We start from the raw sequence: 16,081 nt of genomic DNA on the forward strand, positions 1-16,081 counted from the left end.
TTTAATGGGGGGGGGGGGGAAAGGCAGCCAGTATATATTGAATCATGTTCTTTCAAATGCCAATACAAATTCATTGATTTTACTTTTATTTATTTTTATCCTGCCTTTATTATTTTTGCAGATAACTCATGACTGGGAGCATATCCAATGTATCTTCCTCCTATTTTTCCCACAACCACCCCATGGGGTAAATTGGGCCAAGAGTGACTGACCCAAAGTCACCTACCTTGCTTTCATAGTAAGGTGGGCCTAGAACTCAATACACTCTTGCTTTCTTAGTCAGATGATGGGGATATTCTCTCTTTTAAAAATGCTGGAGTTTCTAGAGTCAATAATTGTAGAATCCCTCCAATTCTAGGAAAATTGCTTTCCTTCAGGACTCCTCCAAATTATAATTTACTTCTGTATTCTCAGATATAATTACTAGGGAGATAAAAGCAACTTGCCAAAATTAATAATGTAAAGGATTGCTATGTATTCTGCCTGAAAAGCTTGACAATATATTTATCAGATTTCCATTATTTTGTCCCAATAATTGTTCAATGAAAACTTATTTTTTATGGCAACCATAATCCATCTAAGATATTTTTGTCTGCAATAATCTGTAATTTTATTTTTATGATTTTGTAAACATGAATTTGAAAGATTCTGGAATTTTTTGCAAAAGCAATACACACATCTTTCTGCTTCGGCTTCTTGTACCAGGAACGATTCACCCAATGTTTCACTCCACTTCGAAGCGAAGTCTTAGGACCAAAGCAGACCAGTTCTTTGCCCCATTTTGATTTGTTCAACAACTCTCCAACTGTCTCTATGGACCGTGGAAGCCATTGATCAGTGAGCCACATTAATTCATTTACTGCATTACTTTTAAAATATTTTAATTTAAAACAAGCATGCTCAGCTGTTTGGGTCACATTCTCTCAGAATAAATTAATTCATAAAATGAAATTAGTATAACACACTACACACGTTCTCAGTCAACATGTAATGCCCTGGGTTTATTTTGTGAGAGTTCTAATCACAATTCCAGGTGGGATTAAAAACCTTAAGGATAATGTACGCCATCAGAATGGGCATTCAGACTGGTACTAACAAAGCACTAGTAGTAGAGTCCTAAGAACCATTCTCTTCACAGAAGAGAAAGCAAATATTTCCAAAGAAAGGCACCCGAGAGTTCTGGTTCTGGTCTTTCAGCCTTTTGGAGAATATTGAAAGAAAAGGAAGGTGGGGATGAGGGAAGGAAAGCTGGCTGTTTTCAGAAATTGGAATGATGAGACACGTACAGCAATTACTGCATTCTTTTCCCTTTTAGCTTTTTTTTTTTCAAAAAGAACAAGAATGAAGTCTTTAATAACAATTACACAATAAAAAAATATAATTTGTGATTAAAAGAATGGCAAGACAACATAAAACTCCAGTTGTAAGGACTCCATTTGCATACTTGATTTGACACCACTAATTTGGTGCATAAGAAAATGGGACAACAGAAGGGGCTACATGAAGAGCAGCAACATAACTTTAGTGCTTTAAGTACCAGAAACTGCACACATGCTTGTGAGCTAGTCGGTTGAATAGAATCCATGAGACTTCATTTTTAGTTTGTTACTTGCCTTGTGATTTCAAAACAGGAAGATCATATTGCGTAGCACATTCCCCATTTTTAAACTGATGCCTTTTAAAAAAATTCTGTATGTATGTCACCATTTTTCACATGATACACAAAAAACTCAAGGACCCAGAAAGGGAACCAAGTTATGTTAATACCATTTACAAAATACTAAGGAGTCCACAGCTACCTAACACATTTACTACAGCACAGGAACCAATGAAGGTACAGTGTACAAAAACTGTAAACACAGCACAATAAATAGATAAAACAGCAGGTTCCGCACCATGCACATGATGTCATGACACTTCATCTTTATACAATCTCACTTCTTACACTCTTACTTTGTTGCAATTCTCCCTCCCCCCGTCCCAAGTGCAAAGCATCACAAATGAACGGTTCTGTATTCAAGTAACATATATACAAGGGTATTACAAATATGCAGTACTGTACAGATAATTGCTGTCGTCTTAATTTACAGGTATTGATTTTTTTCCTATTAACAATAAGAATAGAAAAACCAAAGCATGAGAGATGTGCATTGCTGTCAAGTCCTCACAGCTGCCATGGAAATACAATATGCTGCATTCCATCATCCCTTGCATTCAAATTGCTACTGATGCATAGCACCTAAACAAGTTCCCGAAGACTGAAGTTTCGTTACTACAGAAACTACGTCACCTCCATTGCTACTGTATTGTCTGCTATATTGTTCAGTGCTGACTTTTCTGTTTCATGGTTTTCCCTGAAAAATAAAAGCAGAGAGAATACAAATACATTGGTTGAGTACCTAAACTGGAAAAAGCCACACTTAAAAACATGGTAAAAGTGCTTATTTTCCATCTTTGGAACTTCAATGTAGTGTAATAATCTATTTCTTTCCAATTTCAAATCTGTGTTGTCTTATATTTCTGGAAACACAAAAATAAACCTGTTACACTTCAAACTGAGGTACTACTAATCTAAAATATTTAATAATCAATTAATTTTTTTAGATGGTCGATTAAACTTATTCCTAAACATCTCTAAGAAAAGTCCACTACCTGCAGATTTAATGCAGCTAGGACTCAGTATAAGTAAATTAATCCAATGACATCCCCTCCAACCTCCCAATGGGGCAATAATGACAAAATCAATAAAATCGACCAAAAGACAAATGTAGGATTCTTTGAGTGAATCTTGAAGGTCTCTTGAAGAAATCAATGGAGAAATCTGGGTTTTTTCATTTGAGTTCCTGTCTACAGCCCCAGAATTTCTAGATAATATCCTATCCTATTATTTAATCATTTGACTTATTTATATCCCGCCTTTAGTTCAGGAGCTGAAGGTAGTATCCACAGCACCCCCGTTCTCATTTTTCTGCAAAACAAATACCATGTGATGTAGTTTGGTCCGACAAAAATCCCATGGGCAAGGATGTCCTCTTTGGAGGTATTCCAACAGGTTAATGATTACAGCACTGGTTTTAATGTTGAAAATAAAAAAAGATTGGGAGGGGGGCCGATAGGTGGTAATTTGACCTCATGCATTATTATTTTCAGAGCTTGAACACATCAACCTTAACGTTGCAAGTATTACTATATACACATTTCCAAGTTGGAGGTATTAATATTCTTGTGGTACCCAAATCTACAACAAAAATAGAAAAATAAAAAACAAAAGAGAATAAGAACATAAAAATGAGATATTTATAATCCTTACAATAAATAATTAGTAGGTTCAAATTTTACTAAATGAAATCAATGAAAATTAGGAAGCTGTGAATTAATTAGACTTTCCTAGTGTTTATTGTTCACCAGCACCAAAAAGGCCCTTTTTCTTTTGAAAATCAAATTTTACAAAAGTAGTTTGTTCCACTTTTGATACAAACTTATCACAAATTATTCAATATTTCTAATTATAGACCTTCCATTTTCACTAAGATTTTAATGCAGAAATTAGAGACCAGAAATTAATGCAGAAATCAGTATTCTACTGATACTACTTTGCTTAGATATCCATAAAAGTCTTCTTTTTCAACCTGAAGAATTCAACATGACAAAGTATTTACCTTGGTATTGTGTCCGCAGAGGATGAGGCTGGCACCTTGGGCACCTGACAGTTTGCTGCAGCCAGCTTTAAGGCAGATGATGGAACAGCACTTAGAGTCCTAGGTATGTGCCGTGCATTGAGCGTATTAATAGAGTTTGCAGTGCCAACAGATGAGGGTACAGTTAATCTAATGTTGTTCCCAAACAGAACCTGAGTTGTTGCAGAATTGGCAGCAGTTACTTGGTGACTCAGTGCACTGTGGGAACTTGAAGTTTGTGTTATATTTGAAGGCTGTAACAAGGCTGAACCTGCTGTTGATGAGCTTGTATGTACAAGTGCTGTAGGCGTAGTATTACTGAAGTGTAAGCCCTTATATACTCCTGTGAAATAAGAAAAAAATGTCAACCCAATGAAAATAATAAGTTATTGATTTAACTCACTCTCTTCTCTCACACTTCCCCCACCCACCCACAATTATATTTTCTGACACTACAATCATTACCATTTCTTACCTGAGGCTTGAAGGATGCCATTCACTCCAATTCCAAGCACCACATCATCCTTCATTTTGAAACCCATGAGCTGTTCTGATGTAACCAAGGCTGAAGCAGCAAACTGAGCACTGACAGAATCCAATGTCTTGGAATTAAAACCCTTTTAAAGAGAAAAAAAAAAGAACATCAAGCAATTACCACAAACCACAATAATATACCGCTGAGCCCAACAATAGAGAATGGAAAACTCACCAATGTCTGTTAAGAGTAAGTATGAAATTTTTTTAAAATTCAAAACTACTCTACAGTATATTATATAGCAGGTGTTCCAAACTCACGTTGTCATGGCAGTGTCAAGTGACGTATTAGGACTCCCCCCCCTTCACTAAACTAGCCATGGGCATGGCTAGTGCGTGATGCATCCGGCCCATGGGCTTGACACTCTGATATATAGTATCGTATGTATGGGAGAAACAGTTCAGAATCCTAAGAGGTAACAGCCACAAAGGTATGTACTAAAGATCTGCTTAAAAACCCAATTTCATTTTTTTCCAAGCAAACACTGATTATTAGCATGGGTAAGTATATACACAATCATAAATTTAATTATTGGCATTTTCTGACTAAATAAAAAGGTTCTTTTCACTGGAATTTTAAATTATAGCATCTTTTATTTTTCAAACACTTGTATAAATCAAGAAATTCAGCCAAATATTGTGATTAGCTGCCCTAACCCTTAGTTAGTTAATTACTAATGAGAGATAAAAAGCTTTATTTTCTGAAAACACTGAAGAGTTTAAAATATATGATGCTATTCAAATAGAATAGTATAGAATTTTTTATTGGCCAAGTGTGATTGGACACACAAGGAATTTGTCTTGGTGCATATGCTCTCAGTGTACATAAAAGAAAAGATACCTTCATCAAGGTACAATACGTACAACACTTAATGATAGTTATAGGCTACAAATAAGCAATCAGGAAACAATCAATATCAATATAAATCATAAGGATAAAAGCAACAAAGTTACAGTCATACAGTCATAAGTGGAACGAGATGGGTGATGGGAATGATGAGATTAATAATAGTGCAGATTTAGTAAATAGTTTGACAGTGTTGAGGGAATTATTTGTTCAGGAGAGTGATGACGTTTGGGAAGAAAATGTTCTTGTGTCTAGTTGTTCTGGTGTGCAGTGCTCTATAGCATCACTCTGAGGGTAGGAATTGAAACAGTTTATGTCCAGGATATGAGGGGTCTGTAAATATTTTCACAGCTCTCTTTTTGACTCGTGCAGTGTACAGGTCCTCAATGGAAGGCAGTTTGGTAGCAATTGTTTTTTCTGCAGTTCTTAAGATAGTTCAGATTATTTGCATCACTCCAGAATAAATTGTGGCATTGTACGATTTCATGATGGCAACCAAGATCAGCTACTTTCTAGTTCAGCTATGATGTATTTGTAGTGAAACTAGTATTTCTCTCTCCCCTCTCACAGAGATGTGTGTGGGGAGATGTTTGGTTCTTTGGATTATAGGATAACTCCTGCTTCCTGGCTTCAAGTCATTCAAAAGTGGCTTAACCACCTTTTGAACTACAGTACCTCTCATAAGAACAGCTGAGATTTTTTTCTACATGGCCAAGCTGCTATAGACAAAATAAAGTGAGAATGTAGATGGGAAGTAAAGCCATTTTTGTTTTAAATAGAATAGAATAGAATAGAATAGAATAGAATAGAATAGAATAGAATAGAATAGAATAGAATAGAATAGAATTTTTATTGGCCAAGTGTGATTGGACACACAAGGAATTTGTCTTGGTGCATATGCTCTCAGTGTACATAAAAGAAAAGATACCTTCATCAAGGTACAATACGTACAACACTTAATGATAGTTATAGGCTACAAATAAGCAATCAGGAAACAATCAATATCAATATAAATCATAAGGATAAAAGCAACAAAGTTACAGTCATACAGTCATAAGTGGAACGAGATGGGTGATGGGAATGATGAGATTAATAATAGTGCAGATTTAGTAAATAGTTTGACAGTGTTGAGGGAATTATTTGTTCAGGAGAGTGATGACGTTTGGGAAGAAAATGTTCTTGTGTCTAGTTGTTCTGGTGTGCAGTGCTCTATAGCATCACTCTGAGGGTAGGAATTGAAACAGTTTATGTCCAGGATATGAGGGGTCTGTAAATATTTTCACAGCTCTCTTTTTGACTCGTGCAGTGTACAGGTCCTCAATGGAAGGCAGTTTGGTAGCAATTGTTTTTTCTGCAGTTCTTAAGATAGTTCAGATTATTTGCATCACTCCAGAATAAATTGTGGCATTGTACGATTTCATGATGGCAACCAAGATCAGCTACTTTCTAGTTCAGCTATGATGTATTTGTAGTGAAACTAGTATTTCTCTCTCCCTCTCTCACAGAGATGTGTGTGGGGAGATGTTTGGTTCTTTGGATTATAGGATAACTCCTGCTTCCTGGCTTCAAGTCATTCAAAAGTGGCTTAACCACCTTTTGAACTACAGTACCTCTCATAAGAACAGCTGAGATTTTTTTCTACATGGCCAAGCTGCTATAGACAAAATAAAGTGAGAATGTAGATGGGAAGTAAAGCCATTTTTGTTTTAAATAGAATAGAATAGAATAGAATAGAATAGAATAGAATAGAATAGAATAGAATAGAATAGAATAGAATAGAATTTTTATTGGCCAAGTGCGATTGGACACACAACATTAAATAGGAATTGATCTGTAAATTTATTGGAGGGTAGATGGGAAAGCAAGTGTATACAATGTAAATTAGTGAGTTATCCAGAATTCTTTAGAATATATGGACAGTGGTATTCATCAAGACTGGCCAGCAGTAATGCAAGTTCTGTTCCTTTGGAATATGCACTCAATATTGTGATGTTGTTGACATCAACCAGATAATTCTTGTTTTCCTCTGCTGCATATTTACAATGCTGAATCACCTCTTTTTCTGTTACAAGGGACAGCAGTAGTGCCATCTATACTCACCTGTAGCATCACTTCTAAACACTAGCGTATAGCTAAGATGAAGATTCAAGCGAGTCATTTTTCTGTTGGTTAGTTGCAAGATGTTATGGCAACAATTGAGAATTAGAGATGACCCCTGGTGGAAAAAATGAGGATAAATCATAATATAGGCAATTCCCTCACCTGTGAAGCGTTCGCAGAAGAATTACTATTTGCTTGCTGTTGATGAATTTGTGCAAGCTGCTGCTTCTGCATTAGTGCCAGTTGTTGTTGATGATGCTGGTATTGTTCGGCTGTAAATGCTGAACAAATAAAAAATGAGAGAATACTGTATCAAAATATGTAGACCTAATATGTGCATCCCCTCGTTTAAATTCTAAAAATTGCACATTTATTTAGTACTCCAGCTCTAGTGGGATCTCATACTAACTGCACTTCCGAAATAAAGGTTGGTTGTAAATCATGCAGGATTAAGCATTTGAATTGCTGTTAATAGAACACAAATTGCCATATTCTGATCATCATAGTAGCAGAATTTCTGATACTCACATCAGCTAAATTGTGCTCCTTGTTCCTAAATTTTAATAATACTGATATTCAACTGAGAATTTATGTATGTATATGTAACCATGAGTATCAGAATATAAATTGTGACATTGTAATAATTCAATTTCCCTCAATTAACCCACCTGGGGGGAAAAAATCCAGTCAATAAGAATGGAGTTGATTATTCTGATTTACAGGAGAATGAAGAAAGATTAATTAATTAATTAATTAATTAATTTTTTATTTTATTTTATTTTATTTTATTTATTTTATTTTATTTTATTTTATTTTTTTTTAGATTTTTATACCGCCCTTCTCCCGAAGGACTCAGGGCGGTGTACAGCCAGATTAAAACAGTACAATATACAAATTAAAACCACAGTTAAAATAACCTATTCTATAAATGGCCGAAAATTAAAACCATCAAATTTGACCCATAAATAAAATACCCCAATTAAAATTATTAAAATTCAAAAAATTTAAAAAATTTAAAAAAATTAAGCCAGTCCCGCTTGGATAAACAAGTACCTTTTCAATTCACGGCGAAAGGTCCGAAGGTCAGGTAATTGACGCAAACCAGGGGGAAGTTCGTTCCAGAGGGTAGGTGCTCCAACAGAGAAGGCCCTTCCCCTGGGGGCCGCCAGCCAACATTGCTTTGCGGACGGCACCCTAAGAAGACCCTCTCTGTGTGAGCGTACGGGTCGGTGGGAGGCATAAGGTAACAGCAGGCGGTCCCGTAAGTACCTGGGCCCTAAGCCATGGAGCGCTTTAAAGGTGGTAACCAACACCTTGAAGTGCACCCGAAAGACCACAGGTGGCCAGTGCAGACTGCGCAGGAGCAGTGTTACCTGGGAGCAACGTGTGGCTCCCTCAATCACCCGCGCAGCTGCATTCTGGACTAACTGAAGCCTCCGAGTGCACTTCAGGGGTAGCCCCATGTAGAGAGCATTGCAATAATCCAGACGAGAAGTGACAAGAGTGTGAGTGACCGTGCATAAGGCATCCCGGTCAAGGAAGGGGCGCAGCTGGCGAACTAGGCGAACCTGGTAAAAAGCTCTCCTGGAGACGGCCGCCAACTGGTCTTCAAACGACAGCCGTCCATACAGGAGAACGCCCAAGTTGCCCACCCTTTCTGTGGGGGCCAATGACTCGCCCCCAACAGTCAGCCGTGGTTGCAGCTGACTGTACCGGGGTGCCAGCATCCACAGCCACTCCGTCTTGGATGGATTGAGCCTGAGTCTGTTTCTCCCCATCCAGACCCGTACGGCTTCCAGGCACCGGGACAGCACTTCGACGGCACTTCGGTTATATTATGGGGGGCATGGCCAATGTTGCAAACGAGACAGTCGCACACCCCGACAGCTCCAGGGTGTGCGCCGAAATCCCCCCTGATATAGGGGTCCGTTTTGGACTATAGATGCCCCGTAGGGGCAGTGAAGAATGGGGGAGCCGCCGGAGCGAACGGGGAGATTGCAAACTCCCTGCAGCTCCGGTCTTTTTCCCCTGAGCCAGCGGGAAGGAAATGCAGCCGCCATCAGCTGCTACAAAGTCGGCACGGCCACAAGATTGGGCAGGAGGATGAAGCACAATTTCAGAACAGATTATTGAAGTCGGGTGAGTTGTCACCAGCTCACGAAGAAACTTTATTTTAAAATTGGCACAAGCCTTGAAGAAACATTGAATTAGCGGCTAAATGTAATGGAAAGATAAAACAGAAAAATCAATTTAAAGAAATACCCAAACTCTGAAAAGAGAGGGCTTGGAACGGAAATCAAGAGCCTAATTAAATAAGAAAGGAAAACAAGCATCTTTTAATTAAGCAATTGTTTTGAGATCCCTGGAAGTTTTGATGGACTATTTAAGATACAAAAGAAATTTTAAAAAAGGAGTTAAAGGGAATGTTATATTGACTTTAAAGGAATACCTCAAATCCCTCTATCCTCTGTAATTTGGGATTAGAAGAAATTTAAAGAAATTATTAAAATGGGATAAGACTTGGAAAAAGAACAAGCGGAGACAAAGGTAAAGTGTGGTTTATCATCACAGAAATATAATAGATACTGTGTTAATTGTGACTGTAATTCAAAAAAGATACTTAAAGACAGAGGAAAAATGAAAGAAAGAAATTGTCTTTGGGAGTCTAAGATAACTTTAGTGTGATTTTAAGATGCATTTAAGAAAAGAATTTGGACTAGAAAATTGACTTTCACGATCTAAAATATCTAATAAGAAGAAACTTAATTGTCACCTAAAATGGCTACTTAGTTATTCGTGGTTTGCAACTGTATTAAAGAGTGATTTCTAGAGGCAGAGGAAGAATGCAAGAATCGAATAGTCTTTGTGATTTCAGGACTATTCCCATGAAGATGGATATGTTGGTGTGATCGCACAACAGCTTTAAGAAAGGATCCTGAATGACTGCTCTCAGATTTATATTAAGGAATTAAACAGAGAATTTTATCATCCATGCAAGAATACAAGTGACAATTATAGAATAATTACTAATGATGTTTTGGGGAATGGAGGAAAGGATTACAGAATAAAATGGGGAAAGAGGGAAATGAGTGTTAAAGAATTTATGTTGAAGAATAGAGTTGTGCATTTTATTTTATTTTATTTTGCTTTGGGAACTAAAATGATTAGTGATAAAACTTCCAAGGGAACAGTTGAATACAATGAGGGAAATTATTAGAAGAAACAAGAAGTGCTTACCCCTTTTAATTTTTTTTATTATTTTTTATTGAGAATTGATTATATGGAAACTTTTTAAGCATTTGTTATTTAGAGGCAGAGGAAGATGACAAGAGGGAATAGTCTTTGTGATTTCAGGACTATTCCTAAGTAAGATGGAAATGTCTATGTGATTGCAGGGTAACTTTAAGAAAGGGTTTTTAGATGGTCTGACCTCTGATTAAAAGCAATATAGAAATATGTTTAGATTTGTGAAATTCAAGAAGCTAACAGAAGAATTATTAATGAAGTTTTGGGAAATTAAAAATATGGGGACTAGACTTTATTTAAACATTGATCTCAGAATGGGATGGAATAGAATTTTTTATTAGATATGTGCAAATAACAATCAATTTTAAGAAGGAGAAGAAAATATATTGTATAGAATACAATGGGGGGTGAAATTTGAAATATGTTTAAGGATGTACCTGACTGATAACCTGTTCTCAATGATTTTCTTTTTATTATTATGTTTATAAAAAATAAAAAACTTTTTTGCAAAAAAAAAAAAGACTATATTATACTGTTTATTCTCTATGGAGAGTTCTAAAAATAAAGAAATTTCATTGCAATTTTTGTTTCATTGCATCTTAATGAAAATCTCCCTAATGCCAACTTTTAAAGTCAATTTAGACAGAACAATACATTATAAACTTTGTTTCTAGAACAAAATAGCAAGTTTTCCAAATTTAATTTAATTTGTTTTGTTGACACTTTACTTCATCACGTATTATTTAAACTTCCTGACAGAAAATTAAAACTCATGTCTACTTTTTAATTCCATGCACAAGACAGATACATGCCAAGTTTTAAAAACAGATTACTTATGTATAATTTTGTTCTGTACACATAAAATGAAGTAAAAGAGATGGTTGAGAAAGAATTGTTGGTGCACCATACACTTTTGATTAATGTAACTTTCATAACTACAATCCCAAAATAACCTTCATAAAACTTTTGCCTATCTAGAGGTCTCAGTGTGTTCCAGTGTAGAAAAATGTCAGAGTTTGTGAGTTTTATTTTCTTTCTCTCACCCCAAATATCAAGGTATGATGGCTTTTAGGCTTTAAACTGCAGCAAAAACGTTTAAGATTTAAAAAGATTTCCCTGGATGTAGCCTTAATGTTCATCTATTTAAATTGAGTCCATTTGTGCTTATTATGCTTACGAGAAAAATGTAGTGCTGCAAAGTCAATTTTATATATTGTATAACAAACCAATATATGCCAATATAACTGTTTGTGGTATTGACTTTTGGAATATGAAATGAAAATAAGTAATATATAAAAATATTGTTAAGGATACAGTGGTGAAAGAAAATGTAGTCAGAATAATAATTAGATATTAATATTAATTCCATTATTAATTCCATTCCACTGAACAATGTATACGTAAGAAAATGTTTGTAGCTACAGCATAAATAAAGTGTAGTGATGCAGTAGTTAGAATGCAGTATTATAGGCTACTTCTGCTGACTGCAAGCAGTTTGGCAGTTCCAAATCTCACCAGGATCAAGGTTGACACAAGCCATCCTCCTTCCGAGGTTGGTAAAATGAGGAGCCAGATTGTTGGGGGCAATATGCCGATTTTGCAAACTGCTTAGAGAGGCTATAGAGCATTGTGAAGTGGTATGTAAATCTAAGTGGTATTACTATTATTGAACAAAACCTAATATAAATTAATTTCCAAATAAAAAATTCTTGTGTCGTATTTCACATCACTGTTCCCATTGGTAGCCTTTCTTTATCTGATTTCATAGCTTGTATAGATCTCAATAAAATGCAAGTAACAGAATAACCATACTGGTTATCACAGAGTTCTTTAGGAATGCTTAGAATTTTTTCCTTTTTAAACAAGTGGGTTCCATTCTATATTGAATTGCTATTGAAAACTTTTAAAAATGATTTTTCATGTGCAAATGAAACGGTGGTTTGAGACATGCAAGCCAAAATTACATGGAACACACAAACTTGGTATTTCCCCCCCAACAAAAAACAATAGCATATGTAGGGTTTTGTTTGTTCCATGTAAAACCACATATATAAATTTTGTTTGAATTTCTTCCCCTAAATATATATGTCTGAATTTAAAAATAGTTTTTAAAGGCTTGATTCTAAAACAAATTAGGGATACTTGGGTTTACTCAGTCATGCTCATCTCTGCATATATGCTTTAACGATTGGAAGTATGCAAACTGAAATGATCAGTGCACAGAGGCCCTATTGCAATGTGCACAATTAGTTGATTATGGTAGTTTTAACTTGTATTAATTAATTCAATTTGTATAGTCACCCATCTCAAACTGATGACTCTAGGAACATATTCTAATAATTTTCTTCCTATGGTCTATTTTATTTCTCAGCTATTACTGATATACCTTTCATAAAAGGTTTTCAATTAAAACCACCTTCGACCTACATATTTTAATCTCAATATATTACAATTTGAATCAAATTATCATACATGAAATTTGTCCTCAACAAAGTGTTTATTTTTCAGACTTGTGATGCACAATGTTTGTTTTGAATTTTAAAATATGTTCAATAGTCTTGAATTTTCAACTACAATTGAGTCTAACATTTCCGCTGCTAAGCAAGATAGTTGTTCAATGAGTTTTGCCCCATTTTATGATTTTGCTCGCCATAGTAGTTAAGTGAATTACTGCAGTTAAGTTAGTAACATGGTTGTAAAATGAATTTGGCTTCTCCATTGACATTGCTAGTCAGGTCGCAAAAGGTAAACACATGATCCTGAGACACTGCAGCCATTGTAACTATAAGCCAGTTGGCAAGTATCCAAATTTTGATTACGTAACCACAGGAATGTTGCAATGTTTGTAAGTGTGAAAAACAGTCATAAGTCACTTTTTAGTGACGCTGTAACTTTGAGCAGTCACTAAGCAAACTGTCATAAGTTCAAGACTAACTGTATATCAAGCTATTTCCAATATTTTGAAAGTGCCCTGACGTTAAAACAGCTTTGTTCCAAATATGACATATTCTTTTTTGAGCTTGAAATCTTTTTTAAAGAAATGTTTCAGGCAACCCATTGAATTTTGTTTAATTTGAAACATTGCCTTGGTACTAAACTAGACAGGGCTTAGGTAAACACACATTATCTGTGCAGATTTTATTGAGGAAAACAGCAAATAATCATATGAAAACTGCCCTGAAGAATATGCTGGCAAAACATCTTGACTTTTTAAAGAGTTTTAAAATCTGATTATTTTGTTAGCTTTCTTTCTGTATGATTTATAATTTAAATATTACAAAACCTGAGAAAATATTAATAATCTGATGTTTTTACAGTTTAACAAAATGATTAAGAGAATTAACAATATGTGGAAAATATTTTCCATCTATCCATTGAAGCTCATTTGGTGACTTGCAGATTAAGGAGCAGCAGTGTTATAAGAGGTTTATAAGCAGCCTAGAGTCACTCTGAGTGAGTTGGGCGGCCATATATATTTTCATAAATGAATTAATAAATGGGTGTGTGCCCATAACCACATCACAAGATTATGGACTAGCTAGTTTCCTAGTAGTCCTCAAGGGCAATCCCAGGTAAAGCAAACGGCAGTAATATGACAAAACGATGAGTAAGCATGAGTTACATTAAGAAAGACCTGATCCACAATGGCATGATTACAAAAACACAGATTCTTCCTGTGACATTTTTCATTGAATAAATAGCAGTTTACTGCCACAAATGAATGTAGTTCACTACAAGCTAGTATTTTATAACTTGTTTTCAATTTAAGTTGGAAAATTAACACAATTTCCCATATTCACAAGTGCAAATTCTAGCTTTTCTGAATAATGACAAATATGAAATTGAATTGTAAAAATGGGAAGATGGGGAAGACTACGTAAGTTGGAAGCCTCGAATTATGATTAAATTGTAACATCTAAAAACCTTATTGAACAATGTTAAACAATAAGCCCATGAACCAGGCTTATGAAAATTGTAGAATATATTTTAAATTATTTCAGAGTTTACCGTTAAATTCTAATTTTTCTTTAGTTATAGTTTTTAACTTTTCCTAGTTATGCAAGCTACTTATTGCAGGTGCAAGAAAATACAGTACAGCAAAAGGTAAACACATGATCCTGAGACACTGCAGCCATTGTAACTATAAGCCAGTTGGCAAGTATCCAAATTTTGATTACGTAACCACAGGAATGTTGCAATGTTTGTAAGTGTGAAAAACAGTCATAAGTCACTTTTTAGTGACGCTGTAACTTTGAGCAGTCACTAAGCAAACTGTCATAAGTTCAAGACTAACTGTATATCAAGCTATTTCCAATATTTTGAAAGTGCCCTGACGTTAAAACAGCTTTGTTCCAAATATGACATATTCTTTTTTGAGCTTGAAATCTTTTTTAAAGAAATGTTTCAGGCAACCCATTGAATTTTGTTTAATTTGAAACATTGCCTTGGTACTAAACTAGACAGGGCTTAGGTAAACACACATTATCTGTGCAGATTTTATTGAGGAAAACAGCAAATAATCATATGAAAACTGCCCTGAAGAATATGCTGGCAAAACATCTTGACTTTTTAAAGAGTTTTAAAAATCTGATTATTTTGTTAGCTTTCTTTCTGTATGATTTATAATTTAAATATTACAAAACCTGAGAAAATATTAATAATCTGATGTTTTTACAGTTTAACAAAATGATTAAGAGAATTAACAATATGTGGAAAATATTTTCCATCTATCCATTGAAGCTCATTTGGTGACTTGCAGATTAAGGAGCAGCAGTGTTATAAGAGGTTTATAAGCAGCCTAGAGTCACTCTGAGTGAGTTGGGCGGCCATATATATTTTCATAAATGAATTAATAAATGGGTGTGTGCCCATAACCACATCACAAGATTATGGACTAGCTAGTTTCCTAGTAGTCCTCAAGGGCAATCCCAGGTAAAGCAAACGGCAGTAATATGACAAAACGATGAGTAAGCATGAGTTACATTAAGAAAGACCTGATCCACAATGGCATGATTACAAAAACACAGATTCTTCCTGTGACATTTTTCATTGAATAAATAGCAGTTTACTGCCACAAATGAATGTAGTTCACTACAAGCTAGTATTTTATAACTTGTTTTCAATTTAAGTTGGAAAATTAACACAATTTCCCATATTCACAAGTGCAAATTCTAGCTTTTCTGAATAATGACAAATATGAAATTGAATTGTAAAAATGGGAAGATGGGGAAGACTACGTAAGTTGGAAGCCTCGAATTATGATTAAATTGTAACATCTAAAAACCTTATTGAACAATGTTAAACAATAAGCCCATGAACCAGGCTTATGAAAATTGTAGAATATATTTTAAATTATTTCAGAGTTTACCGTTAAATTCTAATTTTTCTTTAGTTATAGTTTTTAACTTTTCCTAGTTATGCAAGCTACTTATTGCAGGTGCAAGAAAAATACAGTACAGCAGCAGGCAAACTCATTAGAGCAGGACAGGCAGCTATACTGAACATTTGCCAAAACAAGGCAAGACAAATGTGTTTTCTTTGGTGGGCCAAGAGTTCTAACTGATTTTGGTATCAAATGAAATACTATTCCAATATTCTGATACTTCTGTTTGGAATCTATTATGTAATTCAAACAGACTGATGAAATTAGATATAAAAATAAGCTTTGAGTCTTACA

The 16,081-nt window shown here is 35.0% G+C and overlaps 1 protein-coding gene across 9 annotated transcripts in view; it reads right to left on the bottom strand.

Annotated features, from left to right (window-relative positions):
* Window positions 1-1,283: 1,283 nt before the first annotated feature.
* The window catches only part of EPC1 (enhancer of polycomb homolog 1), a 72,102-nt gene continuing 57,304 nt past the window's right edge, over window positions 1,284-16,081 (bottom strand). For 8 of the 9 annotated variants that reach the window (XM_058179500.1, XM_058179503.1, XM_058179504.1 and 5 more), the window contains 4 exons: window positions 7,321-7,439; window positions 4,153-4,294; window positions 3,660-4,020; window positions 1,284-2,354 (listed from right to left, as the gene is read on the bottom strand). In XM_058179500.1, the coding sequence (XP_058035483.1) occupies window positions 2,282-2,354; window positions 3,660-4,020; window positions 4,153-4,294; window positions 7,321-7,439 (695 nt within the window). In that variant the 3' untranslated portion in view covers window positions 1,284-2,281. Of the gene's footprint in view, window positions 2,355-2,983; window positions 3,239-3,659; window positions 4,021-4,152; window positions 4,295-7,320; window positions 7,440-16,081 lie in introns of all 9 variants that reach the window. The other variant, XR_009154771.1, reaches the window with a different exon arrangement.

Source organism: Ahaetulla prasina, chromosome 4 (genome assembly GCF_028640845.1).
Source record: "Ahaetulla prasina isolate Xishuangbanna chromosome 4, ASM2864084v1, whole genome shotgun sequence".
In the NCBI taxonomy this organism is placed as follows: domain Eukaryota; kingdom Metazoa; phylum Chordata; class Lepidosauria; order Squamata; family Colubridae; genus Ahaetulla; species Ahaetulla prasina.